Here is a 24355-nt window from a genome sequence, read left to right as displayed (position 1 = left end):
CAATCCTTCATTTCCAGGGTGGATTTCTACAAGGCTCAAGGGCTCCTTCAAACCTGCCCTTTTAATGCTGCTAAGACTTAACAATGGTTGCATGCTCATTATTTGTCTGGCACGCAGCTAAGCAATTTATAAGTAATGAACCCTCACAATGGTGGACATAATGATTATCATCATTTATGGATAAGGAAACTGAGGCTCAGAGAGGTTTAACAACTTCCTCAAAGACTCAAAGCTGGAAGCATCACAGAGCTGTTATGTGAACATGGGTCTGTTGGAGTCCAGGGTTTGCCCTCTAATAAGGCTGTAGTGCTTTTCCACTTGTCGATTTACATGAACATGTTCTCATTTTAGGAGAAAGTCAGAAATGCACATTGGAAAGTTTTAATTTTGTGAAATCTCCAAGCAGGCACGGAGGCTTATTTTTATTTAATCATAAGTGGGGGCATCATTCTGCCCCCCTCTGGCATTTTTGGGTTTCCCATTGCCTTTTGAGGGCTGGATGGTCATTCCTGCATGGGTGCCCATCACCCGAGGGCCTCCCCTTCCTCCCCCAGCGGCCTCAGCCTACACGGAGGGGCTTTATTGTTTATGTCTGCTGCTAGTGGTGACTTATCTGTCCTACCCAGTCTAGGTCTGCCACACAGTGGGGAGTGTTTTTTTCCCTTCTTTCCCCTCCTCATCTCAGGTAAAGAGTGGGGAAAACAAACAGATGGATGAGTAGGAGGTATGGGTTCTCTGACTGAACTAGCTGCTCAAGTCATTCTCCTCTGGTCTCAGTTCACCCAACTACAAACTGGGGTGACTGGAATTTATGTATCACAACTCCTCCAACTTTAGGCACCAGGACAACCTCCTGATTATTGCCCATGTACCATCTGGACTATATTTATTTATTTACTTAGTGTTCTTCTTAACACTGGCTCATATTTTAAATATTTAATTATGAAGAGAAACTTTATATCACTACCATAAATGGGAAATTAGCATGACTCTCAATAAGAGAAGGTAAGAACAAAAATAAATAACAATATAAATAAAATAAAAATATTTAATTCTAGGTAGACATGGTTGCCTGCTGAGGGTACTGAGCCTGTGGACTCCTCTCTCTCTCTCTCTCTCTCTCTCTCTATTACCCAGGAGGATTTGAAATTTAGAGAAGTGTGAGAGACAGATAAGCACTCAGTGAAAACTTTCTCCTTGATATAAGAATACAGATGAACAAGGAACAACAAATGTTGGCGAGGCTGTGGAGAAAGGGGAACCCTCCTAAACTGCTGGTGGGAATGTAAACTAGTTTAACCATTGTGGAAAGCAGTATGGAGGTTCCTCAACAAACTAAAAATAGAAGTATCATTTGACCCGGGAACTCCACTCCTAGAAATTTACCTGAAGGAAACAAGATCTCTGATTCAAAAAGATATATGCACCCCTATGTTTATCGCAGCACTATTTACAACAAGAAATGGAAGCAACCTAAGTGTCCATTAGTAGATGAATGGTTAAAGAAGATGTGGTACATATACACAATGGAATACTATTCAGCCATAAGAAGAAAACAAATCCTACCATTTGCAACAACATGGATGGAGCTAGAGGGTATAATGCTCAGTGAAATAAGCCAGGTGGAGAAAGATAAGTACCAAATAACTTCACTCATTTATGCATTTGCGGAGTATAACAACAAAACAAAACTGAAGGAACAAAACAGCAGCAGACTCACAGAACCCAAGAAGGGACTGGCAGTTACCAAAGGGGAGGGGTGGGGAAGGGAGGGTGGGGAGGGAGGGAGAAGGGGACCGAGGGGTATTATGATTAGCACACATCATGTAGGAGGGTTACAGAGAAGGCAGTACAGCACAGAGAAGACAAGTAGTGACTCTAGAGCATCTTACTACGCTGATGGACAGTGACTGCAATGGGGTGTGTGGGAGGGACTTGATAATATGGGTGAATGTAGTAACCAAAGTGTTGCTCATGTGAAACCTTCATTAAGACTATATCAGCAATACCTTAATAAAAAAAATACAGATGAATATAACATGTAAAAGGGAATTACCCTGTCACTGTGTGATTGTTGTTATTTAATGCTGAGTGTTTGCAATATCTAATATCACCTCAGGTGCTATGTGGTACATATCCTCTGCTGGGAAAACACTCGGTGATATACTGTTAAAGAGAAGGTGCAGAAGGAGAAGGAGAGGATGGAGGAGGAAAGCAGGAAGAAAAGAAAGAAGCTGCCCTTTCTGGGAGCATTTGCCAATGTCTGTGGTGTAAACATTTTGACCATGGCCAATTTCAGACACCGATGCGACGCCACTCAACGTGGAGACGGGAAGAGCTGTGGAGAACTGGCTTTTACCAGCAGGTAGGGACTGAGCAGACTCCAGCACAGAACCGGGAACACTGGGCCAGAAAATCCCCAAAGTTCCTTCTGTTGTGTGCACTCCAGATAGTAACTTCCAGACATGGAGATAAGGTCTTTTAAAAAATCTTTCTATGTCTACAACTTCTAGCTCAATACCTACAGCAGCCATTTAAACACGTGGTGGCTGAGTAACAAATTCTAATACCCAGTGCTCAGTGACATAATCACAGCAATAAGCATAATAGTAACAATATCCAACAAATACTGAATGCTTACCCCATTCCATGTACATACCATTTTCTCATTTAATACTAACAACAGTGCATAATGCAGGTCTTATCATTATTACCATTTTATAGGTCAGTGAACTAAGGTTAATTAATCTGCCTAAGACTATACTTCTGTAAGGGACAGAAGTGGACAAACTAGTAACCTAAGTGTCTATTGAAACAAACCTGATTCAACCCAAAATATTCTTGGAGAATGGGATAATCAATTCTGATTAAGCAAATATTTTGATTAAGAGAGGGGGCTTCCAGAGATCATTCATGAATGAAAAATTCTTGAAGAATTAAGGTGAAACACTAACTGCTAAAAAATATACTAAACTTAATGGAAACTATCTTTGATGAATCAAATTTTTAAATATAACAATGTTCTGAAATAGGAGTTCTAAGAGAGTTTTGGTTGATCTTTCTATAGATAACAGTTTGGGTTGCTCAGGAGGAATGACTGCTCTGCTAAAGATGGAACAGTAAGAAAATGGTTGGTTAGAACTGTGGCCATTTAAATATTCTTGTGGGTTTATGTTGAAGGTGAGGCTCAGAATGGCTATTTACAGAGCATCCATAATGTGCCAGGGATCACACAAGGCCTACTGCTCACTTTATTTCTAATTGTCTCATCAGCTCTCAGAGGCAGGCATCAACATTTCCACTCAACAGATGAAGAAACTGAGGCTCACAGACAATCAATACCTTGCCACATTTCTGTTGGTCCGGGCTTTACCATCACTTCTCTCCCTTTAACTTTCTGGTGATAGGCATCCTACTGCATGTGGCTCAGAGGTCGGGTCAGAGTTTCTAACTTTAATTTCAGAACAATTATTTCCTGTTTGAAGTGACGTACATGATCATTTCTTTCATAGCTGACATTTCTATGACCCAGTTGCTCAGCTCCTCACAGTCAGAAGAAAATACCGCATCTGCCTTCTATTCACTTTGAATGACACTCATGTCCGCTAAACAGTACTAAGGGAAATGGTTAACTTTAGATGTTAATTTTCTTCTTCTAAAAAGCTTCTCAAAGGGTTGCTTTGGACAGCAGGTATGTTAATTGTCAACTGTGTTTTCAAGGCACGAACTGGAAATGAGGGTGATGTCCTACTAGGTGTTAAAATTATCTGTCACAGACCCCAAAGTAGATGTCACGTTCTGAAACGCTGGAGAGCAGCTGATGAAAGAAGTTGGTAGAAGACATAGCAGATCAGTGCTTTATAATTTTCAAATGTTTCAGGGTATGGCGTTTTTTTGTTGGTTTATGTGAACAAAAATATATTAGACAAATAAGTCTTCCCTTTCAAAGGCAGATCAAAGATTCAAAAATTGGAAGACCACAAACCCAAAACTGGCTGGTACCCAGTAGCCAGTCCCGCTGTAACCTCTCTTCTCTAGCTGAACCTGAGTTGATTATGTCCCTGTTAAAAACCCTTAAATCCCATACGTGGGCAAGCTCCTTCTCGGTCAGGCCCCTGACTGGCTCTCTCACTCCATCCCTGTCATTTCTTCCTGCTGCCTGGCTTTTCCCTGAGTTGTAGTGAACTTCAGTTCCCAGACTGAAGGAACAGACCTTCCTTTTCTCCTCCAAATTGTTATACCTTGGGGCGCTCTTTGTTCTCTTTAATGCCAGGCAAAATTTTACTCATCTCAGTGCCAATGTCATTTCCTTGATATCCTCCCAGCAAACCTGGGTCCTTTTGGGCTATGGTTCCATTGCATTCGTTGCCTCTTTAGCTCTCTGAATAATTATCAGGCTTGTAAATTACTTGCTGAGACTCTATTTCCCACAAGAGAATGTACAACAAGAGGCATTGTCCCTCTTATTAATCGCCAAACTCCCAGTGCCTAGCACACAGTAAGCACCCAAAATACATGCGTTCAATGATGGAGTAACATGAAACTGAAGGTTATCTGGGAAGCATAAAAGAAATGGGGGGTTTTGATTGTCTATTCCTACAGTTGATTGCAAAACTGACGGACTGGTGGGTAAATTATTCATAAAATATTTTTTTGATGGTAAGATGTGAAAAACATGACACGTTCCCTTAAGAATGATATCAGTTGGTGGATGGTTCTTGGCAGAGTCACTGATTGACTTCATTTATGGGTTTCCATGTTTCTGTGGGGAATAACATTCTGGGGATAATACAGGAGTAAATCTGAAGTGGACTCTTAGTAGCTGTGTGGCTTTTGACAAATTACTTAACTTCATCTGTAAAATGGGGATGATAATCATACCTATTGCATAGAGGGGTTGTGACGATCAGATGAGGAAATGCTGTAAGTTGTAAGTCACTTAGCACATCACAGTCCCTGGCACATAGTATGTGTTCAATGAAAGTCAGCTATTACTGCTTTGGTTGGCATTTCTGTCCAAGGCAGGCACCTCTGCTCTGGAATCTAGAAGCCAACTGAGTTGAATCACATGATTTCGGCATCTGATAACTTGACGATGTTGCCCCCTAACAGTGAGCCAAGACCTCTCTGACTGCACCAGCATCACCGGCTCACGTCATGCCCATGCTGGGCATTCCCTGAAGTCAGAGCAGAAGTGGGACGTCAGCAGAGGTCAACACTAACGGGCTGTGATGCTCACTCACCCCGCGCTAAATCCCGAACTGCTTCCCAACCAAAATGTTCTGTGGACAGGAGTGAATTCCCTTGGTCCGGTTCTGGCTTTTAACCCTGGTGGCACTGTGAGCTCACGAGCTCTGCGCAAAAGCAGCCGTCGCTGCTGACGGATCGCCACTAACACCAGCCCTGCTCATGGGTTATACTAGGAAAAGCATGTCTACTCTGTTTCGTTCTTAAGTGGCAAAACAATTAAAATGTTGGCAAAAGGAAAAAGGGTGAATGCAGGTAGTTTGAGACCTAGGAGACTGGACCTACAGTAGGGCTTGGGCCCCTAGAACAGGCTTTATCCTCCCTGTCCACTGTGGTTTCCATGTTATGTTGTGATCATCTCAAATGAATTTGGCTGGTTGGGGGGGGAACTTGAGTGAATTCTAGGGGGCCTCAGAGGATCTGAGGGAATTGTTCTGCCTTTGGGGGTCAGGGTGGGCTCCTCCTCCACCTTCACTCCTCGGAGGCTCCAGAGTTTCGTGGGCGGGGGTTCGCGGGTCCAGCCGAGGGCTTCACCACTCTGAGCCTCAGTTTCATCTTCTGCAGGAGAGTGTTTTTGGGATGGGATTGTTGAGAGGATTCAACGAGAAAAATATATTTAAAGCACTTAGCCTCGTGCCAGGCACTTAGCGAGTGCTTAAAGAATAGGAGCTGTAGCACGTGTAGCTATTTTAGACTTCTGAATTAATCTCATATAACCGCCCTTGTATTACACTGAAGGGAATTAAAAGCCAAGGTGTGGTCCTGTGTTCCAGGTCACCCAGCTCCCCGGTAAGGGGCAGAGCGGGGGACCCACCCCAGGCCTCCCCTCTGTGGGCTGTCTTTTCTGCTGTTACCGCCACTGACCCTCAGGACTCATTCGCCTTAGCCAAGCTCTCCAGGGCATCGCAGTTCCTGGGCTTTCCTCCTTTGCCCCTTTCAGCCAAGTCTGCAGGCCCAACATCCATTCAGTCCCTACACTGTTCACGTTACTTCCAAAATATTCTGCAAAACGCTCCTGCTTTCCTCCCGTATGGCCACTGCAACTGTTGTTCTGTCCAGAAGATTCTCCCTTCTCTTTAGCCGTGGCTGCCCCCCTCTCTGCTTCGGCTCCCGGCTCCTCCTCGGGGGACCTCCCGTGGCCATCCCACGTCTCACCTTCTTTCTCTTCCTATCCTTCCAGCCTGTGGCCTGTAAGCCACTTCCCTACTCTGTAATTTTCTTTCCACTCTTTTTTGTTTTCCCCTGCCCTAAATGAAAGCTCCAAAAGGAGAGAGAACGTATCTTCTGTGCTCACTGCTGTATCCCTGGCATATAATGATTGTGCAATACACGATACCCAGGTGCTCCGTGAATACATGTTGGGGGAAAGAACGAATGAATGGGTTCCAGAACCAGCGTATTTGTTAACACCTGGATAGGACCGAGGAAAGGATTTTGACTTGCTGGGAGAGGGACCTGGGCACCTGCTTGCCCCCCTTCTAGGCCCTCTAAAAGAACAGCCCGCGGCTAGGCTATCCACCACATAAGGACCCTTCCAAGCAGCCAGCCCACGCAAAAGCACATCCTCCAGTCAGGGGAAATGGGCGGATAGCTGCTAATTGCGACTTCCAACAGGGATGATCTTTCAAAAGTTCAAAGGCTAGCCTGCCTCCAAAAATCCCAGGCTGCTTCTGCTGCTGAGGCTGGGGAGGGAGAAGAGGAGGGGCGCGCCTGGGCGCCTCTCGGGCTGGCACGAAGAAGCCACATCTCATCCTCTCTCCTCCCCCCAGCTCCTCTCCAAGAGAGGAAGCAATGCAGATGGAGACGAGAAATAAATATTCCTGCCTGCTCTGTGCCACTGCAGACGTTTTCCAAAATGTCTGGCTTGGACCATGAAATCAAGCCCACCCAGGAAAGGAGGCGCTCAGCGGGAGAAAGAGGGGGAAAGGGTGGCATGTTTGTCGGTACTTGTCAGCTTTCTGGGGGGCAGAGCACATGGCTCATACTTGGCAGCCCTGCTGAGGTGGGGATGTGGTAAGTGCACTGTAATACTTGAAAAATTGAATCAGAAATGGGAGCGGAGTTAAGGGACTTCTGCCAGGACGTTGGCTCTCTCGCTACCTTTGTCCAGGGTTCCAGGACTGACACCGGGTTCTCTCATCATTGTTCCAAGGCTCTTTCCACAATGCCTGCTGCATCTGCTCTGCCTTTTACCTCCACTCCACTCCAGAGTAATGAACATGCTGGGCGGCAGGACGTCTCCAAAGGCCCTTTGAAATCTGGGCAGGAGCTCAGAACCCACATGTGGAGGTGATTCCTGCCACCTCTAAGCACAGCTCGAGTTCTCAGGCATTGAAACGCCAGAAGGGGATGAGAACAGAGGCTGCAAATGATAAGTGGGTGCTTTTGGCCTTGGAGTGGCCAAGTGTGTGGGGGAAATCTCACTAAGGAAGGGAAGTTACAGGCCCAGCAACCTAAGTGTTCTGCAGTTATGGGGGCTTCACTAGGCATGCTGTGTGGCTGCAAAATGTCTCAGGAAAGAGAGATGAGAAGATGAGAATTTCAGCTGGAAGCCTTGTGCATAAGATACACTATGTCTCCTTTGTTTCTAAGCCTCCCATGAGCATCTCCCTCACACCATGCCCTTGGGATGGCTGCCCCTGGACCACCTCTCACCAGCGCTCTCGGTCAGCCAGGCATCAGGGTGTGGCCCTTGGGGGACTGAATTCTGCTCAGTCAACAGCACACGGGCCTTCTGGGTTCTCAGGGGTTCAGGTTCAGTGCAGTAAAAACAGTTGCTCAAAACAAAGACTAAAAGAAAGTGATGTTTTTGTGGGTGTCAGGGGAATGTTCTCCAGAAATACTGCATTTAATTCTGCCTCTTTTCACCATTTCCATGACTTCACTGAGGAATGAAAGATTAATATTTCCCACTCATGTGCCCTGAATCCATCTTTATGAATCTTCCCCACTCATTTGCCCATCTGCCTACTTGTGCCAGGCAATTGCCAGCTGAATCCCACTCTCTCCAGGAGGCTGTTCAGTGGTGGGGGGAAGCTGGCAGAAGACCTGGATTCCTGTCTCCACTCTGTCCATTGCTGTGTGACCTTCGACAAATTACTCCCCCTTTATGGGCCTTGGTCTGTTTGCAAAGGAGTGTGTTGGATAGGTTCTTTTCAACTGTGACACACTATGGGTGGTTCTACAGAGTGAAATCAGGTAGAATTCCTATTGCCACGATCCTCTATTGTACCCCATCTTCACCAATAGACTCCAGGCCCCAGGGGTATCATACTTCTGAGGTTGAGTTCAATCCTTATACCTGGGAAGTTCAGAGCTGCATAAAACAAGCATATGTGGACGCTATGGAGAATTGGTTTTAAATGTTTTTCTGTGTACATTTCTCTTAATTTACAGGAAATGTAATGTATGCATTCAGGAAAGACCAAAGTTGGGTATATGTGTGCATGTATATTTGCACTGTATAATAATTGTATTAGTTATCTTTTACCAATAATAGCTGCCATTTATTAAGGCCTACTATGTGCTACGACTATGCTAAGCTCTTTTACTTACATTATGATCCCCATACCACGACAACTCATTATGGGAGACATTACCCACTCCCCACTCCCAGGCAACATTCGTAGGTGACTGTAATTAACACACATGCACACACACCAAGAGCAAAATGACACAACAGCACCCTTGCCTCAAACCAAAACCAAAACCAAACAGAGGCTCAGAGAGGATGAGATACCCACTCATGATCACACAGCTGGTTAATATTAGTGGGAATTGAACCTGGTTCTTTTGTATTCCAAAAATAATGATGTGTTACCGCCTACCCTGTGTGGGTCTTATCTTGGCATTCAGTACCTTCTAGGAGATTCTTCATATAATAAGGCTGCATTAAAGACCCAGAGATAATGAGTCCAAAATTGACTGACTTTCCTATGGTGTTGTCAGAGGAAAACAGTTGGTCACAGAGCCAGCAAGAACTCTGCTTCCAAAATGGCAAGAAAGTGGGCAGCTGCAGTACCCACCAGCACAGGAAGGGTGGCAGATTCAGGCTCCAAAGTAGCCCAGTTACAGTGACCATCTCTGTTGGTCATTTACCTACAGAGAAGTAGGCTGGCTTCTGCCCAGCACAAAACCACTTCTATGCCCAGGCCCAATCTTGGCACAGAATTAAAGCCCCTCAGAATTTGCTCAGACTCAATCATCTGCTCCAAGGGTAATAAATGTAGGTGTCCCCAAGCCCAGGGAGGTTTATGAATGAGCAAAACAGCCAGGAAGGGGCTACAGGAGACTGGCAAACACAAGCCTGATCTGTGGGCACCCCTGTGACTCAGGTCCAGCAGACTGTCCCTATGCACGTATGCAGGTCCAGTGCTGAAGATCATCCACTGCCTAAAGAAAGCCCTGGAATATGGAGTTCTCTGTGCATGCTCCTGATTTTTAAATGTGGGCAACTAATCCAGTTAAGAAAAATATACCCACTGTAGGAAGGACCAAACAAAACATATTTGCAAGCTCTATCTGACCTGTAGGTCTCCATTTGCAACCTCTAAAATTAATTTTCCTCATTTGCAGATGAGGAAACAGTAGCCCAGAAGCATTAAGAGATTTGCCTGAGATAGCTACATTGGGCTCGGGCCGGCAGCTCTCTGTTTGCTGTGTGTACATATATAGGCAGGCATAGTGTACATTCCCAAATGAATCAGAAATGATTCTGGATTACCTACTGTTACGAAATGTACTGCTCACCTTCCTAGCACTCTTATCATACATTGGTAATTGACCGTAATATTAACACACATACACAGAACAAACCCAAAATGACACAACGACATCCCTGCCCTAAACCCAAATCCAAACCCAAACTAAAACAAAACCAGGAAAGAAAGAAGCTCTTTACTTACGGTAAATGACAAAAAAGAAGAAAACAAAGTCCCTTCATCGTATCTGGATAATTTTGCCAGTACTCCTTCCAAGATAGTAACAAACTAGAACAGTGAAAAAAGAAAAAGAATTATTTCAAACTCTAGTTGTTCACAGTAAAGAGCAGCATTTGCTCAACCACGAGACCAGCAATGAGCATTCAAGTCATTTTTTCTTTCTATTATTTCATTCTTGCCTTTGGGGAAAGAAATAGAATGAATGCCTTTACAGAGAAATATTGGACTTATTTGGCTTTCTCTTCATTATTATGTGATTGCAAATATAGAGTGTTACAGAAGTGCAAAGTGACAAAATATTATTGAGTTGCATACAGTATGCGATAATATTAAATGCACTTTTCAAAATCCAAAACTGCGCAAAGCAGTTCTTACGTTACATATTAGCACTACATTTACCCCAATCTATTTTTATTTGTATTTTATCAGTAATTTGGGGGAAACAGAAGTTTAGCACTGGCAAATATAAATGTCTTTCCATTCAGCATTACTTAGTTAAAATTCTATAATTCATGAGGGTGACTGAAATAGCTTTATCTGACTTTTATGTTTTATTATGACTCTCACTGCATGTAAAACTAGAGGAAAAGGGGATTTCATGATGGCAACATTCCTTATTACCATTTGACTTTCTGTATTTAAAAATCTAACTTTGTCAGCACTGAAAAACAAAACAAACATTTTCCGTATAACCTAGTGCAACGTTTGGGGACAATTCTTATTAAGTTAACGTATGCCACTTCATCAATTCATCTTCACATGGCTCACAATCATCAGAAAAATCATTCCGAGCTGAGGCTGGGTGACTTACAATCTTGTTTCCTGAGAAATACAAGTAACCAGCTGAACTTTTTAACGTGTTACATTTTAATGGAAGTGCAGACATAACAAAGCAATGTTCACAATGAAACATTTCACCTGAAGCTGACGGTTACCTTTGCAACCAAGAGTGTTATCATTTCTTTAACAGTTTCTTCAATTAGTTCGTCTATTTTTGAATGGTATTGATGCTAAAGAACACAGAAAGACAAATATTAGCATGTTTGGGAGGTGATGGCACTGCATCCGTTGGTAATTTTTAGGCAATGCAGTTTATAAATAAATAAAGCCTGGCCTGCAGACCCAGTTTATTTCCATAGTCCCAGAAGCAGCTGTAAGATTCTGGCTCCAGGTGTTTGGTGAAGAGAGATGTGAGGCTCCTAAAAAATTACCAGGCACACTGCTCCTCACCAAGGCTTTGATATGTGTAGACACATACACACAATTACAAATAACATGCACGGATGCCTTAATGGCCTAGCAATGTGTTGATCTGAGTCTTATAAAGCAGGATACCATGATAATTTAATACCAAGGTGAAAAGTTATCTTTGGAAAACTGCTGGGATATGTGGTTAGGAAGTGGAATCCTTCCAAAGGGAATTTGAGCAGGACACTATGACTAATCTTGCAAGACTTATTCTAAAACCTGCAGGTACTTTGGGTTAATACCTCAGAGCTCCCTAGTTCTATTTTCAGGTGTTGACCCCCCTGAGACATAGTGTCTCTTTCTGAATCCTTGTAGCAGCCACTCATTTTCTGCATTCATGGATAAGCAGATGCCGGTTTAGAGCCTCTACTGAGACTGGTAAGTTTTTCAATTTCTCTTACTGCCGTTGTCGATTAAATTTAAATAGTAATGCAGAAACAAACCCCCACACAAACAAAAATCTGCTGTAAATGCCAGGAAAAAAAGGAAAAGCAATTTCAACAGAAAATACTGTATGCCAGCTACTTGACATTTATTAGATCATTTAATACCCATTTGAATTATTCCATAATTTCCTTAATGAAAAATAACAATGCAAAACATTGCTATTTGGAAAGGAAAATGCACTTACCCACTCTTTAGCAAACTTTCAGAAGGATGATTAATTAGGAACAGAAAAAAAAGGAACAGTGCAAGTAAAAATTAGGAGAAAAGGACACATGAGGAAACAAAAATTAAACAAACCATCCCAAAAGCTATGAAAACATACAGAAATAATAAGCCATAGTAATGTGGTTTGATATTCTGATAACTGGCAATCAGAATTATTGAAAGTGAGCAAAGGGATGTGAATTAGGTTAAGTTATTTAAAGTCATAGGAGAATTTTGTCTGTAATTGTAAAACCTGTAGATAAAGTCTCAGTGCAATGTTGGGAAGTCCTATTGCCTAAGAAAATATAGCTCAGTTTTCTCATCTGTAAAAAAAAAACAACACAAAAAACACAAAAAACAAAACCAAGATAATTATGTTGCCATTTAGGACTAACAGGGCTGGAGGCAGTAGTAGTGAAGCCAGTACAAATGACTGATTTTGGAAGGGAAATGAGGCAATTTCTGTATAAAGATGGTCATCAGGTATGCTCTTCTTTTATCATTATTAGTAGTAGTATTATTAAAAAATGAGGGCCAAGTCCTTTCCCACAGTTCTGCTGTCAGACTCATAGGTCTATTCTGAAGATTAAGTGAGAGTCTAGATGTGAAAACATTTTGGCAACTGTGACTGCAACACAAACATTACTTGTTCAAGTTCATCAAGTGGAGGAAGATGAGGGTAGGGAGAGAAGGCCTGATTGCTCAGCCATCTCATTTCAGTTTCCTTTGAGTTGATTAGAGGAAAAAGCAATAAAGCAAATGTCCCTGATGAACCAGAACCTATGCTGGCTTTCTGGCTAGTTTCACAAAAGGATTTACTAGTAGGTGGCATAAACCTGAAGCTAAACATAAAAGCTGTGTGCAGAATTCTGTGCTAGGAGCACAAAGAAAGATGTCAGAGCAAAAGAAATCAGGAATATTGACAGGGCTCCAAATTCATTTTTAGGTCTTAAGATCCAGAATTACATGCTTACTTTCCTTCCACGTGACTGTCTCTGCTAGATTTTCTTTGGAATGCTATAAATGATTTGCATTTATCAAATTAATTATGAGATTTAACTAACTCAGAAAAGCTAGTTATAGGTAAAATAATGCAATAAGAAATATTCAATGAAGGGCTTTTAACCAAGCAACGAACATTATTGAGAAACATTCTTTTGAAAAACATGTCTGCTAGGGCAAATAGCCGTATCAGGGTCAAAAACGATTGCTCTCTAGGCACCAAAAAAGATTTAGGCTCTTGGTCTAAGGAATTAACAATACCATTCTTTCTCAAAAGACAAACCAGCTTTCTCTTCGGAAGTGGGGAAACCTCAGGCCTGTTCATTCTTGAAGGAGTCCAAACTAGAGTGTATGGCGATGGTGGTTTATGGGAAACTCTTCCCACCTTCCATCTCTGCATGCCAGACTTGACTTTGACTTCTCTCTGGATACTCCCACTGTCTCTCCCTTTCACTCTGTATGAATATTATGATCTTCACTCCTCATCACATTTTTTTCTGCTTATGAAAAAATGTGTTGTCATATTATTAATGCTTATAATCTTCCAGAGAAAACTTGAGCATGTCAATTTCTGTTGGTCTGTTTCCTCATCTCAGTGGGGCTGGAATTACCCCTGTTGTGAATATAGAAATAATATTCACCTAACAAAGTAATGAAACAATACAGGAAACATGTTTAAAGAACTTAGAAGGGCTTTGTGGCAGTATTATTATCACTGTTACTAACTGATCAGCATAGCGGTTACATGTGCGTATACATTTCTCTAAACTCATCTGAAATCTGTATACTTGGTGTATGTAAGTTGTAGTCTGAGTGAAATAAAACCTACTTTGGTAAATATCATAGGGCAGGGTAATATCTATTCTGCTTATCAGGTTTTAATGGGGTACACACCAAAATAGTCACCATTCCTATTCAAGTAATCGCACAATACATGAATTTCTTTTACCAATTCTCCTGAGACTTATTTGATTAACTTGCTTTTCTGGAGCAGTACTGAGTAGTCTGCCTTCATTCTGCTCTTCCTTGGGAGATAGATCATTCCATGCAGAAGTGAGGCTCTATGAGGGACTATAAATACTAGTGGGGCATCTTTTAAATACCATCCCCCGACATTACCTTGTCACAAAATCTTTTGTAGTCAGTTAGACTACCCAAATCTTTCTGCATCCCAATATGAGTACAAACAGGGATCCTTCATATTTTTGCAGTTTCCAGTACCCTCTGCTGGCCTTCTTAGATTGGCTTGACAATAATAATAACAATAGCAGTAACAATAATAATACCTTTAAATTATATTCTGGGTGCTAGATTGTAATGATAGCAAGAGAACTACTACTCTTCAGTACCATGGAAAGTTTGGGGAGTTGAGTTCACTTTTTCTTCTGATGCACCAAGTTGCTACAAATTCACAATCACTTTATGAAAATCATCCCATTTGACTTCCTGTGATGCACATTTTGCCTTGTCACGGAACAGATTGTGTGTATGTTGTCTTTCTGTTAAGACCATCTGACCTTGGAAATGAGATGAAAACACACTAGCCAAGTGAGAAACTATTTAACACACAATTTCCTCTCTATTGGTGCTTTGCAAATTTTAATGAAAAAATAAATATTTAAGATGGAAAAGTATGGTTAACAAATGTTTCAACAGCTGCCTTTAGATGAGACTTTACCCCAAACATGAAATTCAGGACATGAATCTTAAATTGGAGAATATTGTACTACCTGATCAATCTAGTCTAAAATACCTTGAAGGCCTGGGAATCCAGGTGGAAGCAAGCAATAGTGACTAGATCTACAATAGGAGCTAAATATCCAAAACTCAGAGTGAAATCTACATAAGAACATTGGACTACTCTCTATTCTTCTCCAGGTTTTAGGACGTTTCCAGATATTCCTTACTCATCTCATTTTAACAATTCAGTTTCACTTTGGAGATGACTATCCCCATTCTACAAAATAAGAAAAGGTAAGGAGAGGCCATTTGTGTGAGGCCTCTATTCAAGGTCACAGCTACAGAACAAGGTCCCTTGGAGAAAGTATATATTTACAGGCAATGATGTCTGGCTTCCTTCTGACTGTTCTCAGTTACTTGGCGTTTGAAGGTCAGTTACTTGTCACTCATTTCCCTAAGTGACAACCTGGTCACTTAGGTGTCTGTGATAGAATTATACCAAGGAGAAATGGCATAGCTCTCTAGCATGGCTTGGGATAAGAATTAGGATAAGAATCATAGACTAGAATACAGTATTGGATGGGCACTTAACAAAGACCATTTAGGCTGGGGGTGTCCGCTAGTTCAGGAAAAATAGGAAATGTTTATGAGCTTCGATTATTGTTTCCATATTTTAAAAAATGGAATCATTTTTGAGGGGAGGGAAACAGGAAATCATTTTATCAAATAGAACAATGTCCAGAAAGAGCAGGCATTGCTGTTTAGCCTCAAAAATGTTACTATTTGGGCATATCCAAGACAACTTTCTCATCTTACATCCAGAAATTAGGGAGCTTGATCCCCAGTTTTGATAAGCTACAAAACTCTCAAAAGGTTGTGTGTTACATGCTGTATCTTTCATTTGACAAATAATGATAGCAAAGTTATAAGAGTAAGGAACTTGTGCAAGGTCACACAGTTTGGTAGGCAAGGTGTAGATTCTATAATATAGTTATTAAGTCAATGGGCAATTTGTTCTTCTAGAAAACCAAGACTCTAAGGTTAAGCCAAGGTCATTCTACTCTAGCGCAGAAGTGGTTAGTGGTAAAGTGAAGAGACAGGGTCCACTGTGCCAAAGTCAACTTGTTATTTCTCATTATGTATCTCCAACTGGGTTCTATATTTTGGACTAACAAGATCCATAGGTCCCCTGAAACTGTATAGTAAGATTGTGTGAAAGTTTTCTTTTTTCTTTTTTGCCTGGGGAAATGGCTCCACAGATTTTATCAGATTTTCAGTGGGGTCTGTGACAACAATCCTCACACCACTACTCTCTCTAAACTCCAGTTCAAAAGGAAAAAAAGTTAAGATCAGAGTAATTGGCTTGTTTGGAAGGATTGGGTAGCTGTCTGAACAGATATGTGGCAGTTCTTTAAACAAGGCCATAATTGAGTTAATCTGAAGAGGGACTATGAAAACTGCTGAGGGGAAAGGGAAGACATTCCTAGTGTAGCAGACCTTCCCCACCCTGGAATTGTGCCATTCTTGTAAAACTCAGTTAAAACTGACCCCTCAAGAAGACCCAAGGGAAATAGACACACTGGATTTAATTAAGCTTAAAAAATTTTGAGCTGTAAAGGACACTACCAAGGAAGTCAAAAAGACAACCCATGGAATGGAGTTGAAAATAGTTGCAAATCATATATATGATAATAGTCCAGTATCCAGAATATATAAAGAACTCTTACATCTAAACAATAAAAAAAAATCCAATTTTAAAAATGAGCAAAGGATTTGAACAGACCTTTCTTCAAAAAGATATACAATGGTTGATAAGCATGTGAAAAGATGGCCAACATCACTGCAAACCAAAGCCACCGTGAGATACTACTTTACACAGACTAGGATGGGATTTCTCATACATTGCTGATGGGAATGTAAAATGGTGTAGCCACTTTGGAAAAGAGTTTGGCAATCCTCAAAAAGTTTAATCTAATCGTATGAATCAGCAATATCTCTTTTAGCTATACAACCAAGAGAGCTGAAACATAGATTCACATGTAAACTTGTACATGTATGTGTATGACTCATAGTAGCTAAAGAGTACAAACAACTCAAATGCCCATCAATTGATGAATTGGTAAATAAAATGTGGTATATCCATTTAATAGAATATTATTTAGCTATAAAAAGGAAATGAAATACTGAAACATGGAACAACATGGATGAATCTTGAAAACATTATGCCATGTTAAAGAAACTAGTCACAAAAGGCCACATATTATGAGATTCTGCTGGTATGAAATGCTCAGAGCAGGTAAGTCCTTAGAGACAGAAAGTAGAGTGGTACTTATCTAGGGCTGGAATTACTACTAATGGGTCTGGGTTTCTTTTTAGGGTGATGAAAACGTCCTACAATTGATAAAGGTGATGGTTGTCCAACTATGTGACCATACTAAAAACTACTGTATACTTCAAAAGGGTGAATTTTATAGTATGTGAATTATATCTTAGTGAAAAAAACAAAACAAAAATGAGAAGCTCCAGGAGGAATTCAGGAGGGATAGGACTCTGGAATGTTTGAACTCGAAGGGATCTTAGTGAACTTTATAGATCACCAAAAACAGGGCTTGAGAGTAGGCTCTGTGAAGCCTGAGAGATTGTTCAGAGCCCCCAGAGAAGTTCAGGTGGATGTGGAGTGCACATCAGATGCAGAAGTGCAGGGGAACATGGTAGGTTGGGTTCTGGGACCCCTCTTCCTTGACATCTTTTCCCAAACTTTATCCAGAGTAGCTCTAATTTTATTTGTTTCCTATGCTGGCCTTCCTGGTAAGGTTTAAAAAACCAGTTTACAACTAAAAACAGCCTGAATAAAAATAAATTTTTGCTATCATTTTACAGATGAGGAAACTGAGGTCTGAAGAGGATAAATGACTTGACATGCTCAGTTTGCAGCACAGCCGGGGCAAGAATCCTGGGGTCTGGACATCCAACCCAAGCCTTCCTCAGGAGGCTTTCATGCCTGAGCCCTTCACCTTAACTCATCTTTAGATCCTGAGCTTCCAGATCAGCCCCGAAGCATCAGCATCATTGCATGTATGTTAGAAATGTAAATTCTTGGACCACACCCCAGACCTATTGGAAGCTCTTGGGGTGAGCCCCCATAATGTGGGTTTTAAGAAGTTGTCTACTTGAATCTGATGTGCACTGAAAGTTGAGAATCACTGCGGTGAACAGAACCGGGAAAGGAAACCAAGGCCCCCGCATTTGATCCCAGTGCCCAGAGCATAACCTCCGGGAAATGTTCCAACAATCAAATCAGTCAGGAGCAGAAGCTAACAGGAGTGGCTGAGGAAGCTGAATTTGGAGGAAAGAAGGCTGGAGAAGATCTTGCCAGGAAGAGAATACCACCAACCCACATTTAAAAATGGAAGGTACCGAAAGAGAAAATAAATAACGAACAAGGAGCAAATATAATTTAGTAAAAATTCTGAATATGTAAGGCTGGTATCGAAAGATCTGATTTAGGAGCAATTTATGCCAATTGGCAACAACATGAGAATTACCAGAAATGTTTCTGAATTAATTCTAAATTGGTATATGAATATCTAGCTGGCTTAAGGCCATCAGAGAAAAATGATCATGATAGTCTTTAATCAAGCCCAAGTTGCTTTCTCCTTTACATTTTAAATACCACTTTGGAATTGGAAACTTTGCAAAGGAATAACCTTTTGGTCAGGGAAGATTCACAATCGAATCAATCTAAGGCAAACTGAAAGTCTGTGATTTCTTAGATATTCAGACCCTGCTGGCTAGAGACTGGGTAGCAGGGCAATACAATGTTACATATCTGGAAGTTGCTTGATGCCAGAAAGAGAGCTGTCCTGCCGTCCAGATGTTCAAAGTGATAAAATGCATTTCAAATGTGAAAATGACTTGCATTCTGGCAAACAGATCTGTTAGAGATACCAGCCTAATAAATAAGGGCATCAAATGTCATTTGACTTAAAGGAACTTTATGGCCACCCCAACTCCAGCCAAAAATCACTTCCAAGTGACTGGCATTCTCATCAGCACATGCCTAAGAAATTTACTTAACAAACAGATACTAAACATTCATGTGTGGTTTAATCCACAAACGTTAGAGTATATTTCTGAAACTAACAGACTAGTGTAGATGCAAGAAATTTGTGAAGTTTTCTTTTACATGATCAATGGAGGGGGGGGAAATCTGTATTTTTTTTTTTTTTACCTCTTGGCCCATTTCCATGCTGCAAAGTTTTGTTGATTGAGCTTTGGCATCAACCATAACATTAAACATGGTGCATATTGACTGTGGGACTCGAAAATCTGTTGATCGACTGGTTTTTTGCAGCTTAACTTCAAATGCAATCCTGGTTCTATTAAAACAAAGTAGGAAAAGACCAATTCAGCATTCAGATGGCAGCAGGTGGAGGAGACATTTTCTGAGAGGTCAGTTAAAAAGAAAATTGAAGGCTGTAATCAGTTTCAATCGACAATGACTTCACATGTGTTCTTTTAAAAATGACTTTCCCAACTAAGGAAGGCCTATTCATGAAGACAGCCACGTAAACCCTTCCTTTCTTGGTAGTACACAGAACACCTGTAGCTTGGCGTATTTCTGCCTATAGTTTTATGCTATGGAGAAACCTAATTGCAGGAGAATGAATGAATTAACAGAAACCCAATTATAGCATTATAGCATATGTAAGTTCTCTCACATTGGCAACTGCGTACCTTGAATCACTTCATTAAAAAACTGAAAAACAAAAAAACAGCTTCTAATCTTCAAAATCTCATGGTGGGGAGAAATCTTAAGTGACATTTATTGTTTTTTCCCCCCACCCTTTCTGATTTTGAAAGAGACTGAAGTAAAAAAAAAAAAAGACAAAACCCTCCCCCCAAAAAACCCAACAAGCTTATTCTGTGGCTTTCAAGACGGTTATCTTTAGGGAAGATAGTGACATTAGGAGGAGTGGTATTGGAGGATTTCCACTGTGTTTGCTTATTTGTTTTTTCAATGTCAATGCATAATTTCACAATAAGAATATATTATTTTTGTAAGTAAAAATGTCATAATATACTTACCAATTCAAGTATTGTGCAATGGTAGAAACTTAATGTGACATAATTCTGACATAGGTCAAATTATGATCCCAGCAACGTGCTAACTACTCACAGGAAAAACCTAGTACGACATGGCCAGCCATGGGAGTTAATCCTTGATATCAGCATTGCAAAAAGGACCAGTTATATTTTAAAAGGTTTCAGAGAAGTGGGTCACATCACCACATGTCTTTAAAGAAAAACACCTGGTTAGTACATAGTTTTATTAAAGCTCCTTTTGTCCAATGCATCGTTTCAGCATTGTTCACTGTCGTGTTCTGGAGATCATGCAGCCACCAGGAAAGCACTGCTTTAAGAGGTATTTGTAGCAGTTTTCTAACAGTGCATAGGAGGACCACACAGCTAGTTAGCTCAGGAATGGATGCCAGCTTGCTAACACACCCTGGGTGCATGCAGGGAAGCCAAGTATAATTTCTAAGGTTGCAAGCCCAGTTCTTAAGAAAACTTAAAAAAAAAAAACAGCCCTTAAAACACTTTGATATATTATATGATCACGTTAAAGATAAATGTATTTTGGCTTTTAAAGACTCGGTGCTCTGAAGTAGCTTTCTAATCATGATGATCATTTTAAGCTATGCTGAAATTACATCATTTTCTGGTTTTGTGAAAAGGAGGCCTGGTGGGGACTGTGTTGGACAGGTCCCTGTGCTGATCTTCTGAGGCTTGCGTGCCAGTTCTGGCCCAACTGGAGAAATGGAAATGTTAAATCGCTCCCTTTCAATGAAGTAATCGTCTTCTGTTTTCACAGGAAAACTGTTCATAGCCCTTTGGGTATGGGGCTGTGAAAAGGGGAAGCCGAATGCCAAGTGAGTATGCCTGGCAGGAACATGACACGGCAACACCAGCTAGGAAGAAGTCACTTAACTCAACCGGCTCTCCTTGAGGGTAGAGTTAGGGTGCCTTGCTTTGATTGGAGCACAGGGCCTGATTCAGACCAGACTAGATGCCCTGGAGCGTCCATCCAATGACTGACATAAGTGTCTTAGAAACGTGGACATGAGGAGTGCCTGACTGATTTTTGATGTTGCATATTTACATCTAAGACCTTTATTTTTACTACGTTGTCATTTATTCTCTCCCGAAGAGCAAAGAAAAGGCTCTAGGGAGTGGATCTTATGTCTTAAGATATCCAAGGACTTCTTCATGTTTCCCCCCTAAATATGGAGGTCTGGGGATGATATTTGTACCTACATTTGCTCTTGTCTGCTTTTTTCTGGGGCATTAATTGAAAGAGACATAAGGAAATTTAAGCATTCAATGCCAGATGTACATGTGCAGCTGACCAACTTTTGTTAATGACAGGTTACTAAACTGCTGCTGTGTGACAAGCATGATGCTGGGACCAGGGGTGGGTGAGGGGCTCATAATGAACAGGACACACTGCCCTGCCTCTGAGCAGCTCCCACTTTTTGAGGTGTCGACTTCTAAAGATATGGAATTGGGGATAAAACAAAACCCTATCAACCTTCCACATCCATGTCTTCCCTTTTTCTTCCAGTTTCTTTCTTACTCCCTATTCAAAAGACTGTCTTCTCAGAGAAAGGCGTCTATGTTTTTCTGTACAATTGTGTGCATAGATCAGAAGTTGGTAAGTGTCCATTCTAATGCATTGCAGCCCCAAGTACACATCAAGGGACAAATCTGGCCACAGGGGATGTGCCCTGGAAGAAGGTTTTAGTGGAATAGTTTGACATAGGAAGAGTTGCTTTTCTAAAGCTGATATAGATTATGTAGTAAATGGTGGAATTCAAAACCCTAAGGAACCATTTTGCCCTTGGATTTGAGAAGTAGACCTGCCTTTGGTTCTAAGAGTGGGAAGAAAAGAGCAAAACCTAATATCTGAGCCACCAGGACTTGAAGCTTCCAGAAGTGCCATTCATTCCCTGCCCAGATTCTCCACAGCACACAGTTCATTTCCTAATTCCTGCTGAGATGTCTGCCTATCTGGGATTGTGTTGTTTTTGCCCTTTTGGTTTTTAGTTTTGACGCTATTACTTCTCTTTTCTTCTTCCAAGATATAAAATAATGAATTCAGATCACTTCCAGACAAGTCCAGCCCCCATCAATCACAACTGATCCATCAACTAAACTGCACAACATCTGCAGATCTGCAGTGGCCTGGGCTGCTTTGTGTGTGTGTGTGTGTGTGTGTGTGTGTGTGTGTGTATGTGTGTGTGTTTGAATGAGAAAAAATAATGGAGCATTTATAAACTGGAAAAGGAAATTAGATGTGTGTCTGGAGATAGACAGGGTGATGATAATGATGTTAAAACAGAGGAATTTCATTTCTGTATCTGATATAAAGCTATAGATACTCCATGAGGGAAGGGATGCAGTTTCTCCTTTTTCATAGTATGCCAAGAAATTAGCACTGCGCCTGGCATATGGGAGGAGTTCCAACAATTTGCTATGGTCCAGATGTGTATTGTCCTCTTTACCTTCTCAGAATAGTATACCTGGGAACCTGGGAACCTCAAGGGAAGCTTTCCCAACTCAGTCCTATGTGCCACTGTGACAAAACAATTTGCAGGAAATAAAATTGTACATTTCATATCTTATGCCCCCTTATTGATATCTAGTTCGATCTGGGGCCAGACAACCACTAATTGGCACTTAGTACCTGCTCAGGGTATCAGTGTATATATACAGAAAGAATGAGGCTGCTAGCGTCCTGCCCACATTGTCAGAAAGTCATTCGATTCCTGCTACACGTATTAGACATGCTGGCTCTAGAATTGTATGTATTTCTTTTTTCTCCATCCATGCATACACTCATATATTTAGCAAATATTAAGTAATATTTTGTGCTAGACACTGCTAGATACCAGGGATACAGAGAAGAATAAGAAAAAACATCAATCCTTTCCTCATGGAGCTAAATGAAAAAAATTGGTTGTCATGTTGTGTTGGGTTTGGGACAGATGTGGGGCAGGTGAACACAAGCTAAACATAGGCGGCTGACACTCTGGTGACTTTGACAAGCAATCACCTCCTCCAAAAAATCACAAATTTACAGCCATTTGAAAGAATGGCCATGTACCCTTCCCTGAGTCACTGTGGAGTGGGGCCGGCATGCGGAGCCTACTGGCCACGCAAGCTTACCTTTTGACACAAGATTCAATCATGTCACTTGCCATCAACTTTAGCCGTTGTTCCAGGTGCTTTCCAAACTCTTCTTCCGGCCAGTGCAAGTCCCTAATGAAGGTCTGAAGGGCATCGAGTTTCCAGAACAGATCTTCTGAAGTGCCCGATCCATTACTGGCAGGATAGAAATGAGAAAACGCGAGTCTCCCACTGGCCTTGGGGCCTGAAGAAGCTGACACAGAGACAGCTAGGGGCTGGGCGGCTTAAGGCAAACAGTGGTTCCAACATACGAAACGACGCATGTTGGCGGTGGAGGGGATCTCCACTGGCAGATTTTGAGTTTTACCATACACGACTTCATCTGCTTTGTTCAGCCAATTATTCCAGACCAGCGAGAAGTCTGAGGAAGGGGTTGCCCCATAACAACTAGGAGAACAGTGTATGGTAAAAATCAGCCTTCTTTCAATAACCACATTAACATATGTGATGATTCAGAGGAAGGCCACAAACCAGAGGGAGAAGTAAGTCTCAATAGATAATAACTACATGGCAACATGCAGTTATTAAAATTCAGGGGTTCATGCATTTCCCAGCTCCCTTCCAGAGCAGAGGCCTCTTGGAGATTGCACAAGACTTTCAGTTTTAAAAGGACAGTGCTAACAAAGTGGTGAGCGAGGACCTGCTTTCTCTCTTGAAGAGCTGGAAAGAAATTCAGGCAACTCAAATTGAGATGAGTACACCTGGACACCTTGAATCCAAGATTCCTGATCCGTTTGGTCATTGTCCCAATTGCCATTAACCAGCCTGTTGCATAGGCAGCCCCAGGATGAGGTGAGGTTGCGGGGAGAGGAGTGGACAAGGAATATCTGCAAAGCTTTAGGGCTCAAAATCTGAGCTCTTTTACCACTGCACCATCTTACCCACTTTTCTGTACAGATGGAGAAATTGTTCTTGACTCCTTTCTGTACAATGACATGTAAGAAACTTCTACCTGGGGCATCCACGGAAAGCCTGTGTATGGGAAATGCTCCGTCTCTCACCCTCTGGCCCTTCTCTGGCTGGCTTTCTCTTTTGTAACAATCCCATTTGGAGCTCTGAGGGGTGGCCACTCCCCACCCCCTTCCTCGCATACCACTAATGCTAACACGGTAATTTATAAAAAGTCCAACACACCATGCATTACCACTTGTTCTGACATCGTCTATAGAAACAGATGAGAGTGGGTGTTTCTATTGTGACAGATGCCAGCTGCATTGAATTAATGCTTCAGAGAGAAATATAGCTAGTGCATAAATGCATACACAGCTACTGTGGGGTGCAGAGGGGGCAAACTCCCAACATGCCGAGAGGGAGCCTACGGCCTGGACCAACAGGGT

The 24355-nt window shown here is 41.7% G+C and overlaps 1 protein-coding gene across 17 annotated transcripts in view; it reads right to left on the bottom strand.

Moving 5' to 3' along the window:
• Positions 1 to 24355, bottom strand: part of CADPS (calcium dependent secretion activator) — a 427320-nt gene that overhangs the window by 56962 nt on the left and 346003 nt on the right. For all 17 annotated transcript variants that reach the window (XM_057507990.1, XM_057507963.1, XM_057507964.1 and 14 more), the window contains 4 exons: positions 22998 to 23153; positions 19000 to 19147; positions 11123 to 11197; positions 10152 to 10235 (listed from right to left, as the gene is read on the bottom strand). In XM_057507990.1, the coding sequence (XP_057363973.1) occupies positions 10152 to 10235; positions 11123 to 11197; positions 19000 to 19147; positions 22998 to 23153 (463 nt within the window). The remainder of the gene's footprint in view (positions 1 to 10151; positions 10236 to 11122; positions 11198 to 18999; positions 19148 to 22997; positions 23154 to 24355) is intronic.

The sequence above is a fragment of the Manis pentadactyla genome, chromosome 1, assembly GCF_030020395.1.
Source record: "Manis pentadactyla isolate mManPen7 chromosome 1, mManPen7.hap1, whole genome shotgun sequence".
NCBI lineage: Eukaryota > Metazoa > Chordata > Mammalia > Pholidota > Manidae > Manis > Manis pentadactyla.
This window is presented reverse-complemented; position numbering and strand designations above follow the sequence as displayed.